This window comes from Protomyctophum parallelum (genome assembly GCF_964188405.1).
Source record: "Protomyctophum parallelum genome assembly, chromosome: 6".
In the NCBI taxonomy this organism is placed as follows: domain Eukaryota; kingdom Metazoa; phylum Chordata; class Actinopteri; order Myctophiformes; family Myctophidae; genus Protomyctophum; species Protomyctophum parallelum.
In genome coordinates, this window is record NC_139701.1 from 36549967 (window position 1) to 36571951 (window position 21985).

At 41.7% G+C, this 21985-nt stretch overlaps 1 protein-coding gene across 2 annotated transcripts in view; it reads right to left on the reverse strand.

The window, feature by feature from the left end:
* Positions 1-21985, reverse strand: part of sbno2b (strawberry notch homolog 2b) — a 77086-nt gene that overhangs the window by 50078 nt on the left and 5023 nt on the right. For both annotated transcript variants that reach the window (XM_083767753.1, XM_083767752.1), the window contains exons 2-3: positions 8666-8888; positions 4365-4456 (exon numbers count right to left, since the gene is read on the reverse strand). In XM_083767753.1, the coding sequence (XP_083623879.1) occupies positions 4365-4456; positions 8666-8773 (200 nt within the window). In that variant the 5' untranslated portion in view covers positions 8774-8888. The remainder of the gene's footprint in view (positions 1-4364; positions 4457-8665; positions 8889-21985) is intronic.

Consider the following 21985-nt stretch of genomic DNA (forward strand, 5'->3'; position numbering starts at 1 on the left):
TGAACTTGGGGGGGGGGGCACGGTCAGAGGAACTCCCTCTGAGTAGCTATGAACATTTTCAAGTAGTTCGGCTACTTGAGAATTGATCCTCTGAGTATCAAGTAAACTTTATCCTGTTGGATTTATCCAACATATGTACCGTATCAAATATCTATATGGCTGCCGCAAAATCTCTAATGTTAATGTCACACACCACCAAAAGATGTCTTTTGAGTGGTTAATATTTGGATGTTTTTAACTTATGCACCGAAATCAGTTTTTTAGACAACACTAACAAAATAACTGGTGTGACCTGTTACACTCAACGCAAGTAAGGCGCAACGTCACTGACATAGGGTAGACCTGTGGCGGCAACTCGGCACTCCAAGCAAGGAGTTCTCACTTACACCACTTTCATAAAGCATAGTATTTGGACCCACTTCTGCTAAATAGGCATGCAACGATATATCGTATGTTAATATTGATATTAATCCCGACGATATATCGATTTAATTTTAAAAGAAAAAAACGATTTAAATTTTAAAAAGATATATATATTTTTAGGGGGGCTAGTGAATTATGGTGTGTGTGATATGAAGTGTGAGCTTTAATCATTCAGCTTTTGGAGAGAAATGAGAGACTCCATGCAGTCCTGCAGAGGGGAGCTGTGTGTGTGTCTGTGCCTAGGTGATGGTCGTTGATGCTCATTGCTCATTAATACATCAAGGAAGGAAATTATGTTTCTGCACTGTCAAATAGGTCTACATCTATCCTAAGATGCCATCAAAGAAAGCTTTTTTTGCATGTTAACTCAAGCTAGGTTCTAAACAAGAAAGCATGTTTACAGTTGTTGAAAAGTAATTTTACATGAAAAATAATGCTACTTTTGCAATGTAGCCTAGTTAAATAAAATAATGTGAAAAAAGGGCCTGGTGTGTGAAAGTGAGTCTAATGGTCGGTCTCTGTGTGTAAAACGTATGCTGGACACGGGCCCATTCACATTTCCTCCTCACTGGTGTGATCCCATTACTCTCTGCTTGTTCAGATAGGTCACGTGAAGAGTAGCATCTGAGTGGGCTATCTCTAATTTAATTTAATTATTTCTCTAGTGTACAGAGAGCATATCTCAGCCACAATGAATGGTAGCTGGCTGTGTACTGTGAAAAGATAAGACCAAAGTACAGTCGCGTGGAAAAAGCACCTGACCGAATGTCAGAAACCAGAAGACCAAATGAAAAGCGGTTTCTCATCTGCGTAGCGGGATCTTGTCTGCACTGCCTTACTCAAACTTACCTTTATTTAAAGAGAGGGTAGAGTTATATGTTGAATTCACGTCTCACGTCTCATTTCTATTTACTAATGTATATATTTTGATATATTTCTAATTTAAGGCATAGTTTACAAAACATATTTTGTATAGGCCTAGTTGTATACATTATATATTGCAATAATATGCAGTTGTCACAAAATCCCATGGCATACCTGGATGGACTTCATTGCACACCGTTTGGGAACCACTGATGTAGCGTCATGGCTACATACCATAGTACATACTGTACTACAGAACCACCACAGAACGGACCCAGAGTTATTAATAAATAAATAAATAAATAAAAGAGTAAGAACATCAAAACCACACCTTTGTTGATCAAGGGTCTTGAAAAATAAGCCCGGAGTGGATACCAGTTAATTCCACTCTGACTACAACTGAAAGCCACAGAGACAGTTACCACGTCATCTGTTGCATGATTTCACTCTGCTATCAAGGAAACCACATACAGAATACACAGAATACCGCTAGTGGAACAAACACCATTATACCATGCATTAACTTTAGTTTAACTGATGACTGAACCAAGAAGTCAGTTTTGTCCTATGCATGGGTGGGTGGATTTCCTCTAAGTTAAAAATTTTTTAGAGTGCGTACTAACGTACGTATACAACAGTACACAAAATAAATCCCTAACTCCCACTCAAACACACAGTAGGCCTACAGCACACACAAATATATTGGCCAAACACAATGATACAAAGAGAAACACACACAGTGTGGGAGAGAGAGGTTTTAAAAGAGCAAGGTGCACCTCTCATTTCACAGGGAGGCTATGGAACAGAGGCGGGTTGCCAGATGTTCAGATAACTACCCCCCCACCCCAACACTAAGGTTGACGCCAGGCCGCCCACAACAGGAAATGAAGTAGATCTAATAAAGGAAGTGAAGGCCACCCTACGATTTTAAACCCAGGAGGCCAGTACTGGTTTGATGCCACAAGTTGAATGCTAAGAACAAACAGCACAAAGACAATCTGGTTACTATTACAGTCTGTCACCACTAGCGTTGGTTGATGATTTAGTGTCAGTGCAACTTTGATGCATTACCAGCAAACAGCCTGCCTTCATTAGGTTATAGTAGCTGTGAACAGACCAACATTGTAGGTGTAAATTTATTTATTTATTAAGATCATTTGAACATTATCCGTCAAAGAACGTTGGCATGTTTACAGTCCACGGTTTAGAAATTCAATCACAATTCAATGGAGCATAAATTACATTAGCTTGAGGAGGTTCAAAAGAACAAGTTATTTCTAGGGCCAGTTGGGCCACTTAGCGATATCAATATGGGAATTGGAGTGTGCATCAATAACCATAGGACCAGAAACAAACTTTCCAGAGGTCACTGCAAAAAATCTAAGCTTCAAATAAACCTTGTTAACACTCGCCATTCACATCCTCATTCAAATGTACATCAACAATGGTTGGCTCTCCTGGGGCCTGTTTCACGTAACTTGGATTAACTAATCCAGGATTTAGGCCAAAACCAGGCTTTTTCAATCCTGGTCTGTACAGCCTGGTTTATTCCGTTCCACTAAAGCCAAGCGAGGCTCAGAATTGGCGGATTTGGCGAGCCGGGATCTGCAAGCCTGGCTGAATAGATAGCCTGACTTTCTGTCTCTAGACCCATTCTGTAGAACACAGATTTACTGATCCTTCTTCTTCATGCGGTATTATGGCAGTTTGCATCCTTAATAGTCTCATTACTGCCCCCTTTTGTATATCTCAGTATCTTTACTAATCTATTCAAGACTTACTGATACAAGGACTTAAGCTTCTAAAATAAATACTGCTGCTGTAATTAAAGAGAGAACATACTCTCAATAGTGGATAGACTGAATGATTAACTACCCCAAAAATATAGTTTCCATTTTACCACTACTATTAACTTAAAACAGAATTCTTAATATTTTAAGCATAATGATATTGTCGCATTGTGATATTTGGCCATAACTCCCTCCTCTGAGGGAGCTACCTTTGGGGAAGGGGGTTGTTGTCCAGACAGGGGCCAGACTGGTGAACTGTGGGTCATGGGTTCAATAGTGGGTGAAACGTTACAATGGTAATATGTTGTAAAACAATGAGTAATGGTAATATTTAGTGGTTTTTACTTTTACAAAAAAAAAATATATATATAATATAATAATTCTTCTTAACCGTGCACTTGCACAACATCAAACCTATTCTGGGGAACATTCACCAAAAGCAGCTGATCTACAAGCTCACAAGCTGTCATGATGTTGTGCAGACTATATATTTTGGTTATTTGATTTTATATAGTGCTTAAATTAGTCTTAGAAACTACAAAACATTTCAAAGTAAAAAGTTCCAGCATCTGTCTCCACAGTAAACTGAATTTTACAAAGTGTGAATGGAGTTTCTAGGTGAAAGTGATTTTTTGACATGCCACCATCTGCCTATAAATGTCTCAAATTTGAAAGCACTATATTTCTAAAACTATGAAACATTTCAAAGATTCCTTTTCAGGCAAACATGTCTACCGTAAGATGAACCTAAATAGGTTTGAATGGGGTTTCTAGGTGTAAGTATGTAGGACTAGTAGCATGCCAAGGTTTGTGCTATTGCCATTGAGAATGCATTGGGCGTTTAATGAACAGTAAAGACATCAGGATTAGGTAAAACCTGGCTGTTAGCCTGCTCCAGGCTAAGTCCAAAGCATTAGTTTCCATGGTAACTAATGTAGCATCACTTTCGTGAAACCGAATCAAGCCTCAACATATCCAGGTTAACTGGTTAAATTAATCTGGAAAGATTAACCAGCTTTCATGAAACCGGTTAATCGCTGATCCAGGATATATTAAGCCAGGATATGTGTTAAATCCCTCTCTAATCCAAGTTTCGTGAAACAGGCCCCTGAACGTGACAGCCATGGTCATGGAGATAATATTGGAGTCTGCAACTGATAGTCACACACTAGCTTGTTATAGGGATCAAACATGTGACCAAACAAGTCAATATCAGCAATACTTAATTTCTATTTGGAACAATGTAGTTGAAAGTCAATGTGTGGATGTCACTGGGTATAAACTTACTGGTTTCCAGATTGCATAGGGCAGTGTACGCTGTTGTATCCAGCCTGCTGTGAGAAGGATCCCCAGGAATCAGACGAGGTGTATATGGAACTCTGGAACACAGGGGAAAAAAATGAAAAAACATGTTGGAGTGTGAACGTAATAAGTGCTTCATAACCAACCCACGAAGATATTCCAAATAAATAAAAACAATATGGTTCCCAATGCTGCTCATTCCTTTAGAGATGCACGTCTTGAAAACCTACAAGATGGAATTTGCCTTTCAAATGTGAGATATTATTCCATTCATTCCAAAGGGATGTCCCCAGATAGACTATCACCAGTGCATTTTTACCACCAGCACAGTGATAATAGAAAGCACAATTCTTACATTGTGTTGACCACAAAACCATATCAGATATTTGTGCTAAACAGCGGTGCACATTGTGTCTGAGCGATGATGCAGCTCACAACCAATAACCATCACCTGCAAAACTTATCAGGGTGAGAGATCTCTACACTTACGCATACGTGATTAAAATCGAGAACAGTGTTGCCGCAAAGACGCCAAAAGTTAGACGGCAAACGCTGCATGCATGAGGACCTTTGCGAATGCGTTCCAGGTTTTACTCAGGTCGAAGGGTCATTAAACATTGTGACAGTCATGAGACGGCAGGCCAGAGGCACCCGATCAGATCATACAAACCACACAGTAAGCACTGCAATATGAACACTGCAATATGAACATATCTGTTGAGGGTAGGGCTGTCTTCAACTAAACACATTCTTAGTAGACCAAGGATTTTATTTTATATTTATGGCAGAACAATATTGAATTCAGTCACTTCAGTCCAACAAGCATCTCAATAATTACTAATTAGGTGACCAGATTTTTTTAAATAAGGGTTTGACAGGGTAATTTTCTCCAAATGCTGCACTCCTCCTCCCAGCTCCTTTAGCCAAAGTCACCTGTCTGAGGTTTTTCCGACTTCCAGGCCTGAAGAATTCACTTCAAGAGCGAGATGGCCTGGACTTCATATTTATTTTGAACCTGATCTAAACTGTACAATGTTTGCATCATACAATCATGTAGAGACCATCAGCCATTTCAGGTTTGGTGAGGTTGAGAACCCCACAGTCACAATTGTTACTTGTTTGAAAGTTTTGTATCCTGTTTTTGTATCCTTCAATTTGTCAAACAAAACACTATTTTTTGTCATCCAAACCCTGCCCATAGTAACTACATTTTAGAGGATAACATTTATTTTCTCAGCTTAGGCCTACTAGGTGAATTGAATGCTATAATGGTGCAATGTTGACTCAGTACAGGTCTACAGGCCTACCAAAGTGTGACTGCATTATTGGTATTGATGATAATGGACTGGTATCTGTTATCATTAGCTTGATTGAGGCAACATTTATGAGAATGTATAATACAGTTTTGTTTCTCCACAGTTGATGCTTTTTTTATTGGTTTATTGACACCCGCCCCCTTTGACTATTGATGGTTCATAAATATTATATATATATTTATGAATATTGAAAAATAGTAAATCGCTTTTTTGGACTGTTACACAGTCCTACTGTGTGTATTCAAGCCTTCACAGGTTGAGAAAAGTCATTTTGGGGTTGAAGTATTCCTTTAATCCACTATCAAAGGACAACCATATTTGGGGGTCTGCCAAGCTGCTGACATGTTTCATCATTCAACCAAAGTCTTGGACTACTTTCCTTTTCAATCCAATGAGTCTGAAACTAAATCACATGGCAAGATCTTGCCAAGCCAAAGTAAACATTGCAATTTGCAACACATTTGATTCACACATACCAAAAAGTTAACTTGGGTGAATTCCAGCTATTTAAAGAAGTGGCTCCCAAACTTTTTAGCCCGTGGCCCAGAAGAGAAATTAGACTGACATTCCCCCGGGACCAGGGTGGAGGAGCAGATCTCACAACGTGTCACATTTTCTTTTAAATTAATTAAATTTAGAATAAATTCATGAAAACTGTAGCTTTGAATGTTTTTTGAAAATGTTTTGAATAGTTGAGCAGCTTAGGGATAATTTGCGCTAATTCATCTAACTCTAAAAGCACCAAATTTTGCACAGATGTAGCCCAGGGCATGCTCTAATGATTTGATGCCCGAGCCGGCGACCTTCATGGTTATATTAACAACCAATATAGAAAAGGCATATTTTTCAAATTTACATTATGCATTTTAAGTAGCATGTGACATGTCAAACTAGCGGGTTCTCACTTCATGATTCTGAATCAATTCCAAGCATTAGTTTTGCACGAAAAACTCCTTGGGCTAAAAATTGCCTCACAAATTTGCCCAAATAGAGGTCATCACATTTGGCCAAGTGACTATGGTCCAAGGTTATTATAGTTAACTATAACTAACGAAAAAACGAAAACTAGAAATAAAAAAACATTTTAGTTAACTGAAACTAAACTGAAACTAAAATAAATTAAAAAACGATAACTAAACTAAAACTGTATTGTGTGTTCACAAAACTAACTAAAACGAACTGAAATGATAGACAAAATGGCATTCGTTATCGTTTTTTTATCAATATTTATATGCCTTACGGACATTTAGAATATAAACCTTTTAAATGAATTCGGTTCTTTTCCTTATTTCCCCGAGCCGTTTTTACGGCACTTTTCAGCACCGTAAGGCAGCATGTCACAACGCTTTACGACCCGTGTTTACATTCTGCAGTGCAGCCCCGTGGTCGCTTCAAGTTTTAATGCTGCTGCTTGCATCTCGCAAAAATGGCAAAAGTTGGCAGAAAGAGTGGCCAGACGTCCGGTTTCACGCCGGACAGTCCGGTTTTAGAACCACCTGTCCTCCTCCCAACTCAACCTCTGGCCGGACACATAATTGTCCGGTTTTGTGTGATATACAGTGCTTGTGTCATAACTGTCATTTACGTTGTCTCTGTATTAAAATCTCCGCAGAGCTGCTCAGCTCCGCAGTGAGCCAGCCACACTCCCTCTGTCAAAGAAGAGAGAGGAGACGTTGCCATGTCCGCTTAATTATAAGCGACTTTGGCCTTGTTTTATAAAATAGCCTACTAAGCCTAGTCAGGCTTCTTTTGGGCTTGTTTTCATAGACATGGTTGCTTGTTTCTCTTCCAAAACCTGTCAACACTGCCAGTGGGATGGTCTGTTTGTTTTTTTGTGGAATGTGTGTTCTCACAATCACTTTAGTATAGTTAATGCAGGGATAAATAAACCAAAAATGCAAAATGAAAAAATACATTTAATGAGCAATATGGCTCGACATCATAAAGAAAGGGAGGCTAAAGCACTGTGAACATAGGCTACTGGCTTCATTCTATGTCCCACACCGATGACCATAAGACTGTATAAAAAACCCCACAAGAAAGAGATTCAACATAAAACATATCTAAACATGAAATAAAATAAATTGATTATAAAAGGAATGACCTTTGTGGTACCCCATCATTTAAAAAGGTTAATTGAATTAGCAAATATATGTTCTCTGTGGACATACTGCTGGAGATGATGGTGGTGAAAATCAGGTGCGTGCAATAGTATAGTAATAATAATAATATCTGGAATTTTTTAGCGCTTTTCTGTGTCTGTTTGGGGGGGGGGGGGGGGGGGGCTGGGGAGAGAGCCCCGCAAAAGTGTCCTCCTTTCTGAGGTCTTGCAGGTGGCCACCACAGCCCAATATGGGATTTCTTCGAATATGACTGTGTGGGAGATGCAAGCAAGTGCCTTGTGGATGAGGATGGGAAAATATGCGAAGTATGTCATGGTTGATTGTCCAACAGAGACTGAATATATATACTTTTAAATGGTATCTTTTGTTGAGTTTTTATTACACAATACTTGCTCTGATCTTTTTTAATCCTATACTTCGTTACAAATAAACCAAAGTACGAAAAAACTAAAACTAAACTAAAACTAAACTAAAACTAAACTAAAACTAAGCATTTTCACAAAATAAAAACTAAACTAAAACTAGCAAACCCACTCTAAAAACTAACTAAAACTAACTGAATTAGAAAAAAATATGTCAAAACTAACTAAAACTAAACTATAATGATAAAACCAAAACTATTATAACCTTGCTATGGTCAAATTTAGCAGTGTTTTTTGTAAAGATGTGTCCACGGCCCACTGTTTGGGGAAACAGTGATTTAAAGGACTGTTTGGCTCTAGTCAAAGGATGGGATGTGAAGAGGAGCTAAATTCTTCAACAATATTGCCCTTTTTGAATGCCCAAACCATTTCCTATGAAGTGCGTTTAATGATGCAGGGTTAAAAATGAAATCAGCTAAACATACCTCCATGTTGGAGGTGCTCACTGGGAACAGGCTGCTCTCCAGCTGAGGCCCCTCTGGATGCAGGTAGTTCTCCCCGTCCATGGCCAGCGCTGAGGGGAGGGTGGGCATCAGACCACAGCTTGGCACATGACCACCAGCAGACTGAGGCTACACACACACTCACACACACCCGCTGGCTGTGTCTGAGAGAGTACTCCTAACAATGGCAAACGCCCTCCATGACCTGAAAGAGGGGAACAGAGAAGTACAGACAGACGAGATTGGATGAGTTCCATGCCGGTATTCCAAGAAAGAAATATGAAAATATGAAAAGTGAAATCTTGGGATGAGGTGCCACAAACATGGAAGAATTTATCCAAAATCAGTAAGTGAAACTGTGTGGGAGACATGTCAGAGAGCGCTTTTATATGTCACTTCCTATATTATTCCTATATTATATATATATATATATATATCTCTGAATTGATCAGTATCACATATATTAAGTCCAAACAAATTCCAATGTGTGACATTTCCATTTCCGATCCCTTAAAAAAGGGGTCTCAGGCCCCCTATCAGGGTACAGATGCGCGCCCAAGGCCCTGGGGTGGGCACACAAAGGTCAAGTAATGATACAAATAAAGGTGATCAAATTGGATCGGTACCGAAAATAGAATATATTGTTATCTGTGCTGGACTGGCAACAGTGGCCTCTGGGTGAGACAAGCTTTTCTCAACTCATGAAATCTTACTAGCGGTCAACTATGTCTCTGAAGACCGTCTGAATGGACTGGCTGAAATTGCAATAGAGCACAAAATCTCTCACTGATTGATTGGATTACTCCAAGAAAACTGTTTGCTGAAGGCAGCCAAATCAAGAAAGATCCACTTCTATAGGGGTGAGTTACCCTATTACTTGATTATGGCTGTGATAGGCTAGCCGCACCTGTGTCTGTGTATTCTGTTACTACCAGAGCCAAGAGCCAAATGTAAAAATATGGCATTTGTTCATTAAACTTATATTGTGTACCGCTTTGACAAATAAATAAACATTTTAATTATAAAAAAAGATGTACAGCTCACATGTTTTTATATTGGAATGAATACTTTAATTTGGTAAATGACTAGTGTGTTCATTGTTGATCAAACTATTTCCAATGATGAAAATAGTTTCTGCCACCAAATTCTAACCAGTAGTGTGCACTGGACAGCAGCATGCACCTACCGTGCATGTTCTTTGTTCATTATAGACTAGAGCAGTCGTTCTCAACCGGTTTGATATTTATATTACTACAGGTAGTTCTTATGACCAGCCGTGCTGAAATGAGCGTGACGGCACACAAGATTTGAAAACGGATGAATTACGTTAGAAATCATCAGTTGAGCTGATTGTCAGAGCAGCAGCATTATTGGCTAAGTGTATGGTGGTACTTGGAGAGTCAGATATTTTCTGAGGTGGTACTTGGTATAAAAAAGGTTGAGAACCACTGGACTAGAGCATTTAACCTGCTTATTTACCATCGCCGTTTTTATTTATTTATATATAATTGACTGGCCCTATATAATACTTTGGCTGTATTAGCTAGTTTCAATTGACACAGTTGTACACCAATTTTCAATCTACATGCTCGCCACATTGTTGCAATGATCTACTGTACTTAATTGACTATAATTTGAATGAAAAAAATCTACATTTCAACCACAATATAGCTTATTTCTTGTTCAAATACATTTATAATGCTGAGTGGAAGCTCATACATAGTACTTGACTGACAACCCTCATTAGCTGGATGACACAGACATCACTAAAGATTTTTCATCCATCAGAGACCTCATTACACGCACATGGGGGGGGGGGGGGCTGTCACACAGAATGAGATGTCATGAATATTCCCAAACCTAAAAAAAAGGAAGCTTGCATAGATATATTTGTTCATCATACCCGTCGCACTCTCATGTAGTGCCTGTAATTTACTGCTATATTAAATTTTGGGGAGTTCAGGGAACTGGACTGTTATCTCACCTCAGCACATGAGTGTGATGAAACGTCTGTTAACCAATACCGTCATGACAGTTCTTACATAAAGAGGCTTTAATTCTATAACTGTACTCGATGCTTGATCTCTAAACAAAATGCTTCATTAAAAGAAAAGTGTGTAAAAGATTTGCCGGAAATGCATATTGTGGGGGAGAGAGCATGGGGAGAGAAATAAAGCATGTGTGCGTGCGTGTGCGTGCTAGATAATATGCAACCTGAGCGGATTTAAAATTTAAATTAGCCAGTTTGGGGGCTCCCGCTGGCCTAGTATAGGCTCTGGCCGGACAGTGTGTGATCTTTGCTGCATGCCTCTTCCCTTCTCTCTCTCTCTCCCAAAAGCCTAAAACAAATCTTTAAAAAAAAAGAATTAGCCAGTCTGCCAGCCTGCAGATGAACATTATTATGCACATTATAATTTTGGGCCAGTACTAAAAAAAGGGGCACCTGGCCATGTAGTTTGGTGGGGGGGGGGGGGTGCTTGGGTGGAACGGACGTTCGTATCCTGCCACAACCTTAAGCTGCATTCACACGGCAGATGCAAAGCTACACTAGTACAACTAGTCACAGACAATGTCGTCGTTAAGCAGCAGTATATCCCACTGGTAGCACCTGTCCGTTTATCACTATCACAACCACAAACGTCCAACACATATACAATTAATTACTCAACTAATGCAGCACCTATTAATGCAGGTTCCATGTTTTGTTTTTTTATAATATATTTTTTATCCCACGATTTTGTAACTCATTTTTCACCCCTGTGTAAATCATCTAATGTGATCCTGGGCTCTAGTCTACACACCCTCCACCAACCTAGTCCCCATATATGGGGGACAAGGGGAGAGCAACGGACTTGAACTCATGCTTCCTTCATGCCTGAGTGTCCAAGTTGCTCCTTTACACCTGACAGGGGGGAGTTTCCCTGGTTGGATGTAGCGCGTGGAAGGAACACGTTATTCCAACAAGTTCCTTTCCCCGCCATCAGGCACCCCGGCTGGCCAGGGGGAGGCAGTTTAGTGACCAGGATTACTGCATGTTTTTTGTGAGGGTACCTACCCTAGGGGACACGGGGAGAACATGCAAACTCCACACAGAAAGGCCCTTTCGCCAACCCCGCCTTTGGGTATGGGCACTGATGACGCGGAGGAGGAAACACGCCGCCAGCACCCACAGCGTCCCGAGCGGGAATCTAACCCAGGACCTTCTGAATGATTGAGCTATTGTAATGATTAGTCAACACTAGTTTACTACTTACAGGATGTTAAGTTATGAAAGTGTAATAACTGAATATCTGAAATGAATAATTGTAACTGTATGAAAAGGTGTCATATAATCCCATGAGGGATGTGCCACACGGTGGCATGACAATTAAATAAAATCCTTAATTCATTAATTCATAACATAAGTCTCACTATCACACCTGGTCTGGACTCAGAAATAGGTAATGAAAAAAATGAAAGAATGGTCTGGGTAATTGCAAATTGCACTTACAATGTACAATCAACTATTAGCTCACTGTAACTTTTAACAAATAAAATGATCAAAGCCCAACCAAGAAAAGTCTCACTCCGGTTTTTACCACAATCAATCCAATCTCTCTCAACACCCTGCAATGCATGGCTGTGTAACATCAATCACACACCGTGGCGTCACCCTACACAAATCACACACTCTGCCCCACTCTCCCTTCTGCCAGTTTTTTGTCCACCTCACTCCCTGATCTGTAACATTGGCCGGACCTGTTCACTGGGGACAAAGCCAGCATAATAAAGAAGGATAGAGACCGAACTGGAGCGTTAGCCCCACCCCCCCACTATTCATTTCAGTGGCATATTGAAGCACCCGGAAGACTTCCGGAAGTATAATTATAACTCAATGGCTCGAGTGAGCAGAAGTTTAGCCTAGACTAGGCTTACGCACGTGACGTCATGAACGTCCGTCTACTTCCATTAAAGTGCTGCAATTCCACATTTCGCCAGTAGGTAGTGGCATCTTCAACGTTGGATAGCCTTACTGGGGGCTTGAGCCCAATACTAGACATAAGGATGGAGGAAGCCATTTTATTCCCTCAGGCTACCAGTGTGATATTGTCTGGGAGGGGTGTGTGCGTGTGTGTGTGTGTGTGTGTGTGTGTGTGTGTGTGTGTGCACTGTGCATGGCGCACCATGGGAAGGTGGGGCTAGCCAACAAGCCACCCAGTAAAACAAGGCAGGTGTTGACTGCTCCTCAGACAGTCTATATTGGGAGACGGCAGCCAGTAGAGTTGGATATTGGATATTGTCAGAGTATGTATGGACAGCCCATTAGCCTCTGAAGCTCAGCTTAGGGGCAGGCAGAAAGGGCCAAACGTAGGGTACCTGGGGGCTGGGAGTGACTTGTTTGAATAGTGGCCTTTCTCTGTGTGTGTCATCTAAACGAACACCACCTGCAGCAACACCATGAGGACACTGCAGAATTGGTTTGCATGACGGGAGGTTCTCAAATATCTTGCAGTGCCGAGTTCATCGCTGGTCAAAGACAAAGTTTACAGAGGAAGAAATCAAACCACAGTGGCCTTGGAAGTTAGGAAATCTTAAAATTGGGAATTTGGGACTGTAGTGTATTCATGGCCACCGGAGCCACAGATAATTTCTATGTACAAGTATTCCTTAGAAGTGGGACATCACTGAGATAATCGGAGGTGGATCTAGCAGTGCTGATGACAGGCTAATATGGACTAGTCCTTCAGCGGGAAGTGCTTGTATGCACATATTGTGTACATTGTGTAGTTATGAGTTTTGTGTTTGTGTGTGTTACAGTGGAATGAGTGGATGCTGTGTGGGTGGGTGGCCTGGTGTGAAGCAGATTATGATTTCCTCAGTTGGGCATGCAGGTGGGAGTAAGTGAGATGACTGACAAATGCAACAAGACCCACAAATCAATCAATCAATCAATCCAGGCTGTCCCCTGGTATGGTCTATTATGGGCCAACCCCCTCCCACACACATGGAGGGCACGGAAATGGGAAACAACTAGATTCATAATGTAAGGTACTTCTACATGCTGTAAAAAATTATCGTTTTAAACTATGGTGTGCAACAGTGCAAGGTATATTTGGAGACCCATTTTAACATACTGTGAAAACTAACCAATCTGTGTGATCAATTAACCCCCCCTAAGAAACTGACATGGACTGGCGTTTTTACAAGCACAGACAAGGTAAAGCGTTCTCACTTTCTGCTCATTGTATACGTATTCTATTCTCTGTACTTTAGTAGCTTTGAATTATATGAGAATTTGCAACAATGATAAATCTACAAAGGTCAATTGAATGTTGCCGTTCTGTTAATCCGTTTTGTTTATTGCTTTGAAAATGTTATGTTGTATCTCGACGACACTGCAAAATAGGGTAACCTCAATGTCTTTCGAGAATAAATAAAGGTTTGAATGAATGAATGAATGAATGGTCTTTTCTCATCTCAAATGGAAGATCTCTCTCGATCCATAAAGCTTAATCCATCCATCCAACCCACCCTCCAGCCACTGCATCTTCTCTCGTCTCTGGTGCCACTGGGATTAGTTCCCAAAATCCCCCAGTCCCTTTTCCCGCTCCTCCAACATGACTCCTGCGACAGCCCACCCACCATTGCTGTGCCAACAGCTCACACGTGTGGCACGTTAGCGTCTCCTAGCAACGGAGAGGTGTCCGTTGTTACAGGCCCCCCACACCATGCCCCACCTTCCTTCGTCTCTGAGGACAATCGATACTGATCACTAGAACAGAAGCCCTTTCCTGTAAGGCCTCCTTATCATTACTGGAAAACAGGAAAAAACTCTCTGCCCGCCTGCTCTAGTGCTGCTAACCTCCAGAGAGGGGCAGCAACAGAGGGAGGGATGTGGGTGAGTTAGGAGTGTGTGGAAGCCTGGAAGGCATGGGCAAAATGCAATGCTGGTAGATGTAAAGAGGGAAAATGCAAGGAGAGAATGAGCAAGCAAGTGGATTCCCTTTTTTACCAATGTTTTAAACAATTTTTGTTTTCTCCCAATTTAGTCGTTGTGACAATTAATCGCTCCCACACATTTCTGTGTTTTGTCACATTTATGTGGTTTCCCGTTCAGCACCGTCCACTGACAGGTGCTGCCCAAGGCTTTAGTCGCTAGCACAGCAACAAAGATTGCCCACCCTTCCCGGCTTCCCTCCGTTGAATACGAGCAATTGCATTCATGTAGACACTCTCCTCGCCTAGTGTCACTCTCCAAACCTAGAGGCGGAGAATCACATACAGTATATGGCCAATAAACAAGCCATTTTACATCCTGTGTGTGGTGACTCAAAAGTCCAAAAGCAACATACTGTATATCACAATATCTGTGTAGTGTCACAACTTGATCAATGTGGGTATGGCCATTATTCTGGGGTGGAATTTGTGTCATTAATCTCAAAAAGCTGTTAAAAGCTTACATTATTGGTGAGTGGGTATAGGAGCAACACAGGCCAAAGTTAAGAGACAGAACCAGGGAGAGCAACAAGGGTATTTAAATGGATACACACTACACAGCGTATCTGTTAATTGGATCTGAGGCTGCCGTTGGTTTTGGTAGACCCCTTCCATGTGTATTTGTTCCTCTCATGTCTCCCCCGCTCTCGCTCTCTGGGTGGCCTGACACAGAAGCCGAGAGGGCTGAAAGACTAGGCTATATCACATAATTCCAGAGTAAAAAATAATAAGAGCAGTTAGAAGAAATGAAAAGCATTCACATACAAAGATACAAATCAAAGTGTACAATTAAAACTTGTTGCGGCTATAAGGTTTGCGTGCGTTCCTTTAGAAATACATACTGTAGCCGTGTTGTGGCAGAGTTTCGAAGCCAGTTCCTTTCCCCAGGGCAGTACGAGTCACCCTCCATGCCAGTCTACCAGACATAGGTTAGTTAACAAGTAAGACGCGCAAACGCGGGAAGCGAACGCAGCTTGTGTGTGTGTGTGGTTGTGTGTGTGTGTGTGTGTGTGTGTGTGTGCTACAGCTGCGCCCTCTGGTGGCGGGCGGGTGGTGTCACAGCGGGACAGACAGACACACACACACAGACAGACATGATCTGCAGGGTCTCATAGTTAGTGCTCATTGCATTCGCAACAAGCAGCAGAGCAAACCTCCGTCACATGGTTTATGGTGTTCGTGGTTGCAGCAGTCACCATGTCCTACAGCACCCTGGGTAAGGGTAGATGGGTGCCATGTGGCGGGGATTGGATAGGCAATGGCATAGTCACCCAGGTGGTTCTGACTTGCACATGGAAGTCATCCAGGGAAGTGTGACACCCATAAGCTGCTAAGCCCTCACGAGGACCACCATCCTGCCTCTCACACGGACCGCCTTGCTCAGAGCCAGACATGCACACCTAGGACTGCACAGAAATGTGTACCGCTTGGCTTGTATGCCATCGTTTGGGCAGTTTGCTGCTCATGTTTTTCATTTAAATTCGATTCACCTAGTATTCTATGAACAAAACTAAGCCAGTGCCCAACGGGCACCGCCATAGAGGCCCCACAGGCACCTCTCTAGTTTGTCTCGGTGTATATATATATATACATATATGTACATACGTCTGTAATCCATGTAACTCTAAAACAGCTTGCCCCACCGACTTCAAAGTCAACATACGCGTTTCACGCCACCACAGGGAGCGCAGTGCAGTGCCGTGCCCGGTGTTGAGTCCGTCGCATAGCCGGTTGTCCAGAACCAGCTTCCATCATTACCAACTTCCATCATTACCGACTCTGTGCTCTACAGCCGGGCACCAGTCTAGTATTTAGAAGCATAGATACTAGATAGATCATCAACTACAGTGTAACTATTTCCTTACACAGAAAAGATGCCAACAATAATACTTAGCTTTGTGTTTCGTCAGTGAAAGTGGCTCTCGGTGCGTCGCCATTTCTCTGCAGAGATAACAATCTCACCACAAAGAGTCTTGATTTGATTCATTATTGTTTTTTTTTCATATGTTGTCTTGTAAAATGCACAATACCAACTAAAGCAAAAATGTAAAAAAGTATTCGGGGCAGCCCGGAATAGAATGGATGTACCTCAGAACCTGGAATTATCTTACAATAGAGTCTAAATAAAATAAACCAGAGAGAAAAGGACAAAAAGGGGCCATTTCTTCCATGATCGAGAAGGAAGCTTGGTTACGTTCTTCCTTTGCCTTTTATTTAGCCATTTATTTTGCTAATATCTTGGAAGGACAGCTTCTGAGGAAGGCTCTGTGCTAGTTGGTTATAGAGAGAGAGCTCAACTAGCTCTCACATATTCCCTCAGACTCTCGCCTCCTCATACCTCTCTCCTTGGGCCTGGCATTAATCCTTCTTAAGGCACAGGGAAAAGCCTTTAATGCACCAGCTTTTTTCATCTTCATTAACCGGCTTTTCAGAATCAGCACGTGGTTGTAAATGGGAGAGGAGAGAAACACACACACACACACACGACAGGACAAACCTCTGCTGTCTGTTCCTGTTGTCTAGTAGTCAGCATCTGTCTTCAATACTAGAAGTAGGCAAACACGCACAACTGACAACACTCATTCAGGTCAGTCCGGCACACCATGGCACAGAGTCACTCATAACCAATCTCAGCCCATCAAAGTCTACTCTCCTCATCGGTAATCAGGATAGAAATGATCTAGGCAACAATGCTACATTATAGCCAAGCAGCAGGGGGGTTATTAGTTGAAATGATTATGATGGCCTAAACTGGCCGGCTTCATTAGCCACGGTGATGAAATATTCATAAAAGGAACAAGTTACTTCTCAGGGAAACACGCAGAGCTCCGTCATTCAGAAACAACCTGCATTATTAATCAGGACCTTTCTCAACACAAAGGCCCACCCACCCGCCCACCCACACACACACACACACACACACACCATTGACATGCGGATGTACTCGACATGCACAAAAACTGGCACAAGTCACACTTTCCATTCGGGGCTACAGAAGACGCAGACGGTACCATAGAGAATCTGTGTGAACCACTGAGTGACAGTAGACACTGGAGGGAGAATGATGATCATATGACTGTAACCAAATCATCTGTCTTATCAAAAGCCGGGAAATGGAAACAAATTGGGTTTTAAGAGCCCATTATTGCTTTTTGACCATTCAAATCAGACAGGGGTCTCTCTCGCCTGGCTGGGACGGCACACAGGAACAAAGCGGGCAGCCATCTGAATGATTTGGCCTCGCACGAATAAGCTATATGGCTCAAAGCTGTATTTGTAAGAGATAATGATTCATCTTGACTAGGCCCTCACCACCCTCACTCCAAGCGAAACGCACTGAAGGGGGGTATTCAGTAGTGCACAGACCTTGATGATGAATATCATTGTGGGCACAATCACCAGCTGAATGAGGCTTTAAAGTGATTTATCAACAGAAAAGACAACTAATAGAGCCCTCGTGTTTCATAGGGTGTCTTTGTTGTGGTGAAGAGAGAGGCATGGGGGAGAGAGGGGGGGGGGGGGGGTCAGTGAAGAGAAAATCAAGGCACGGAAAAACAGCTGAAAAAAAAGAACCAACAATGGTTTGCAGTTACTTGATAACACTCACTTATCTAGCATTATATACCCCAACTCACTTATCTAGGAATATATACCCCAATCAACTCCCAGTTCTAATTCAACCTCCACCATCATCATCATCATGCACCAGGAATAGATCAAAGGCCAGTTAGATCAAAGGGACGGAACTATACTCTCTAGTTCCGCTTCTGTTTACCTCTGTCATCTTTGCTCAGGACAAAATAGGGAGTCAGTGCAGGCTGATGTGGTAGTTCTAATGCCCCCATTGGTCTGCTTCAACCAGTAGTTAGGTGAACACACAATGAAAGCCAGGAAAACTCTGGCGTCCGCTGAGCGCAGATACCCAAGAAATATTCTCACTTCATTTTGTATGTAGCACCCACATTTAAACACCATTTAAAAAATAAATATTTATTTTAGAAATCTTTGAAAATATGAAGTTTTTCTGAATATGATGTTACAAAAAGCAGTTCCTGGATTGAAATAACTAATTAGTGTTGACATCATGCCAAAAGCACCACAATAAACAATCTCTCTTTCTGCCCTGACCTTCTGTTTGTTACTCTCTCTCCATCAACTACAGCAGCGGTTCCCAAATTGTTTTGGCCATGCACCCCCTCTTACCTCCTCTTGACCTAGCTGACGTGCACCCATTTTCCATCCCCATTGGCAAAGATTGGTTTCCAAAGTTTGCAGGATTGGTCCATTTGAAACAACATGTCTAAACTCATGAACACAGCTTGCTTTTGCACGCACATTCCCACTGGGCAGAGGAAAAATGTCTCTTGATTAAATTGTTTTTATCAGCTTCATGGTGGTGCTATAACAGGGCAATTGGCGTTTTTACCTATAACTGCACCAATCTGCACAAAACTTTACAAATACACTCCCTAAAGGCCCAGGAGGTTGATTTTTGAAAAACACATCTTGGAACAAAATGCCTCAAATCATGAATGAAGCGTCTGATTGCCATGAAAGGCCCAAGAAGACATGGTACCCTTTTCACATTGGTCTTATTATAGCTGCCGTTGCCTCCCTCTTTCTCCATTACTATTCTCCACATTATTCTGCCATTGATAGCGCACCATTTCCTTCTTTGCATGCCCTCTATATATATATTGTTTTTCTTTTCCTCTCCTTTCAGTTGACAGTCTAAATTACTACAGCCCAATCTATTCCCTGGCCCAGTAATGGCATTTTGCTATCATTCTTATTCCTTACAGACTACAGTATATCTCTATCCATATACCCTGGCCTATATACGCTCGCTCTACTTTCCCTGTGTGTCTTGCTCCCTCCTATCGAACCGAGGCTAGCCTGTGGCATCTGCTGCTGCCTCTCACCCAGCCTGACCCTGAAAGAAATTGTTTTGATTCCGTTTGATTTTGAGGCTGCTGGCTTGCAGCATCCCAGAACCTAAAAGAATCCCAGTCAGCCATCATTATTCTGTGAGTCAGTCTGTTACAACCACATTTCAGCAACACAAAATGGCATAGTCACAGGACTGTTTAACCCATTTAGGCCTGACGTCGAAAATGAATAAATATATATATATATTCAAAGATTTGTGCCGCATTTTTACATTTAATAAGAAAGAATACATGGGAAATTGGAACAGTGAAAAACACAGAACAGAGTAATCTTAGGATTTTAAACGTGTTGACTTATTAACCACACTATTACACAATCCTAAAGCATAGGATAGTGAGGTCAACTACCAGTTTGTTGAACACCTCTGAGCTCTGATCTAAACTGTTCTGGCCTACACTGCAAGATCGTGAGTATCCATTTGATTTAAATACAATAAAAATGGCCCCGTAAGGAAGGATTTTGCAGTGGACTCGGTTTGACCTCACGAGTCACCTCACACGCTCAGAGTCTCTGTCTGTGCCAGCTTGACTCTGTTCGGCTGTGGGCTTCGCTTCAGCTGGTGGGCGTCTGACTGACTGGGCCAACTCAGGTAACGGTTGCTGTCGTACTCCACAGCAACAATCACAAACAATTGTTCAGATGGACAGCTTTCAAGGTCTACCTATATCAACGGATGGCTAGATGAAGTCAATAAAATGTGTCTGAGAAATATTCAGTGTGACTGCACAAAATCATTGGCGATAAAGGTCCAGCACTGTCATTTTGACTTATTGGGGTGTCATCATCCTCTGTGAACGATACAGTACTTTAAACCAATGTAGCATTGTGTGTGTGTGTGTGTGTGTGTGTGTGTGTGTGTGTGTGTGTGTGTGTGTGTGTCAAAAAGACAGGGAGAGGGGGAGAGGGAGAGAGGCAGGAGATGAGAGATGGACAGAAACCTGGCCTACAGTTAATATATATATATATATATTTTAAAGACAAGTAGAATGGTCTATGCATTTGTTACTCTATGTTCTGTTCACTACTCCTGGAAAGTCAGAATACACAAGGGACAAAGATGCAAAGAGTAATTTACTAATTTACACTTCACAGAACAGAGATAATATATAGGAACTAAATAACAAGACAGAGAAACTATGGGGGTGCAGACTAAGGGTTAAACATCAGACCAGTCTGAAATGAGTAGTGCAACAGCGCCCCCTGTTGGTACTCTAAACATAGGGACATACATAGGGATGGACATGGTCATTGCTGTTCCTTGGAGTGGTTGTACCACTAAAAAAAATCACCCATGGTGTCCGTGTGGTTAGGGACGGTTAGGTTAGTATTTGGGTATGGTGTCGGACTAATTATTGGTATGTCGGACCAAAAGCCTGGACCCAACACTATGTGGAAGGGGGAAGAATAATAGAATCTCATCAGAAAGATTTGGACAAGAGTCAAGAAAAGTAGAGATGTTTGTGCCAGTATTCTGGTGTTTTTTTTACAGAGCGTGATTCCCTTACGATGCTGAATTTAAAATGTACGCCCGATTTATATTTTGCTGTGTACAACATCTTTGTGTAACTAAGCGCAAAGTTATTGTCCACTCCTAAATATGAAGCGATTCTACTATTCTGTAAATAATCAAAATAGACTAGGATCTTGCTCTGGGGGACCTGTGATCGTACTGGAAACCTTCCGGTTACCAAGTGGCCACTCTACCCCTGATCCACTGCCGCCCAATTAAGGCTGTCTGCAAGCACCTTTTTGATGGTATAAAAGCCCTTTCAAATACATTTGTGTCTATGAAAAATGTTGGTGGTTGCGGGTCGTTAAAGTGGTGCCGGGCAGGCTGGGACGAGTCAAATTATTAATACACGCGACACCTGCGAATCATAAAAACCCTAGCCTGCGCATGATAGTGTTCATGCCTCCATGCATCCTACATTACCATGCTAATGATCAACAACAACTGCTTTGAAATTATCTTAGAAAAACTATACAAACAAAAAGCAACTAGCTTTTCACCAGAGGAAATGAGTTAATGGCACAGGCAGACTCTTCACATAGAGCATGCCTGGAATAAGTGTCAGAGCTGAAATCGACATGTAAATGAAATAAATGCTTAAACATGTAGTAGGTGTAACGTTAGAGACCACAGAAGTGCACCTTTCAAGCCTGTTTTCTCAACTCGCTGACATTACTCTAGAAGCCATATCTCCAAAACTGGTGGGTCAAACTGAACAACCAATGTCAATTTGAAGCTATGATTCCCTGCTTCCACATGACATGAAAAAACGAAAATTCAAAAAAATCCAATGGCAGTCCCTCAATCAAATTTAGTCACAGATGGCTCTCAACCGTTATATCAAAACATGTAACCCATAGAAATGA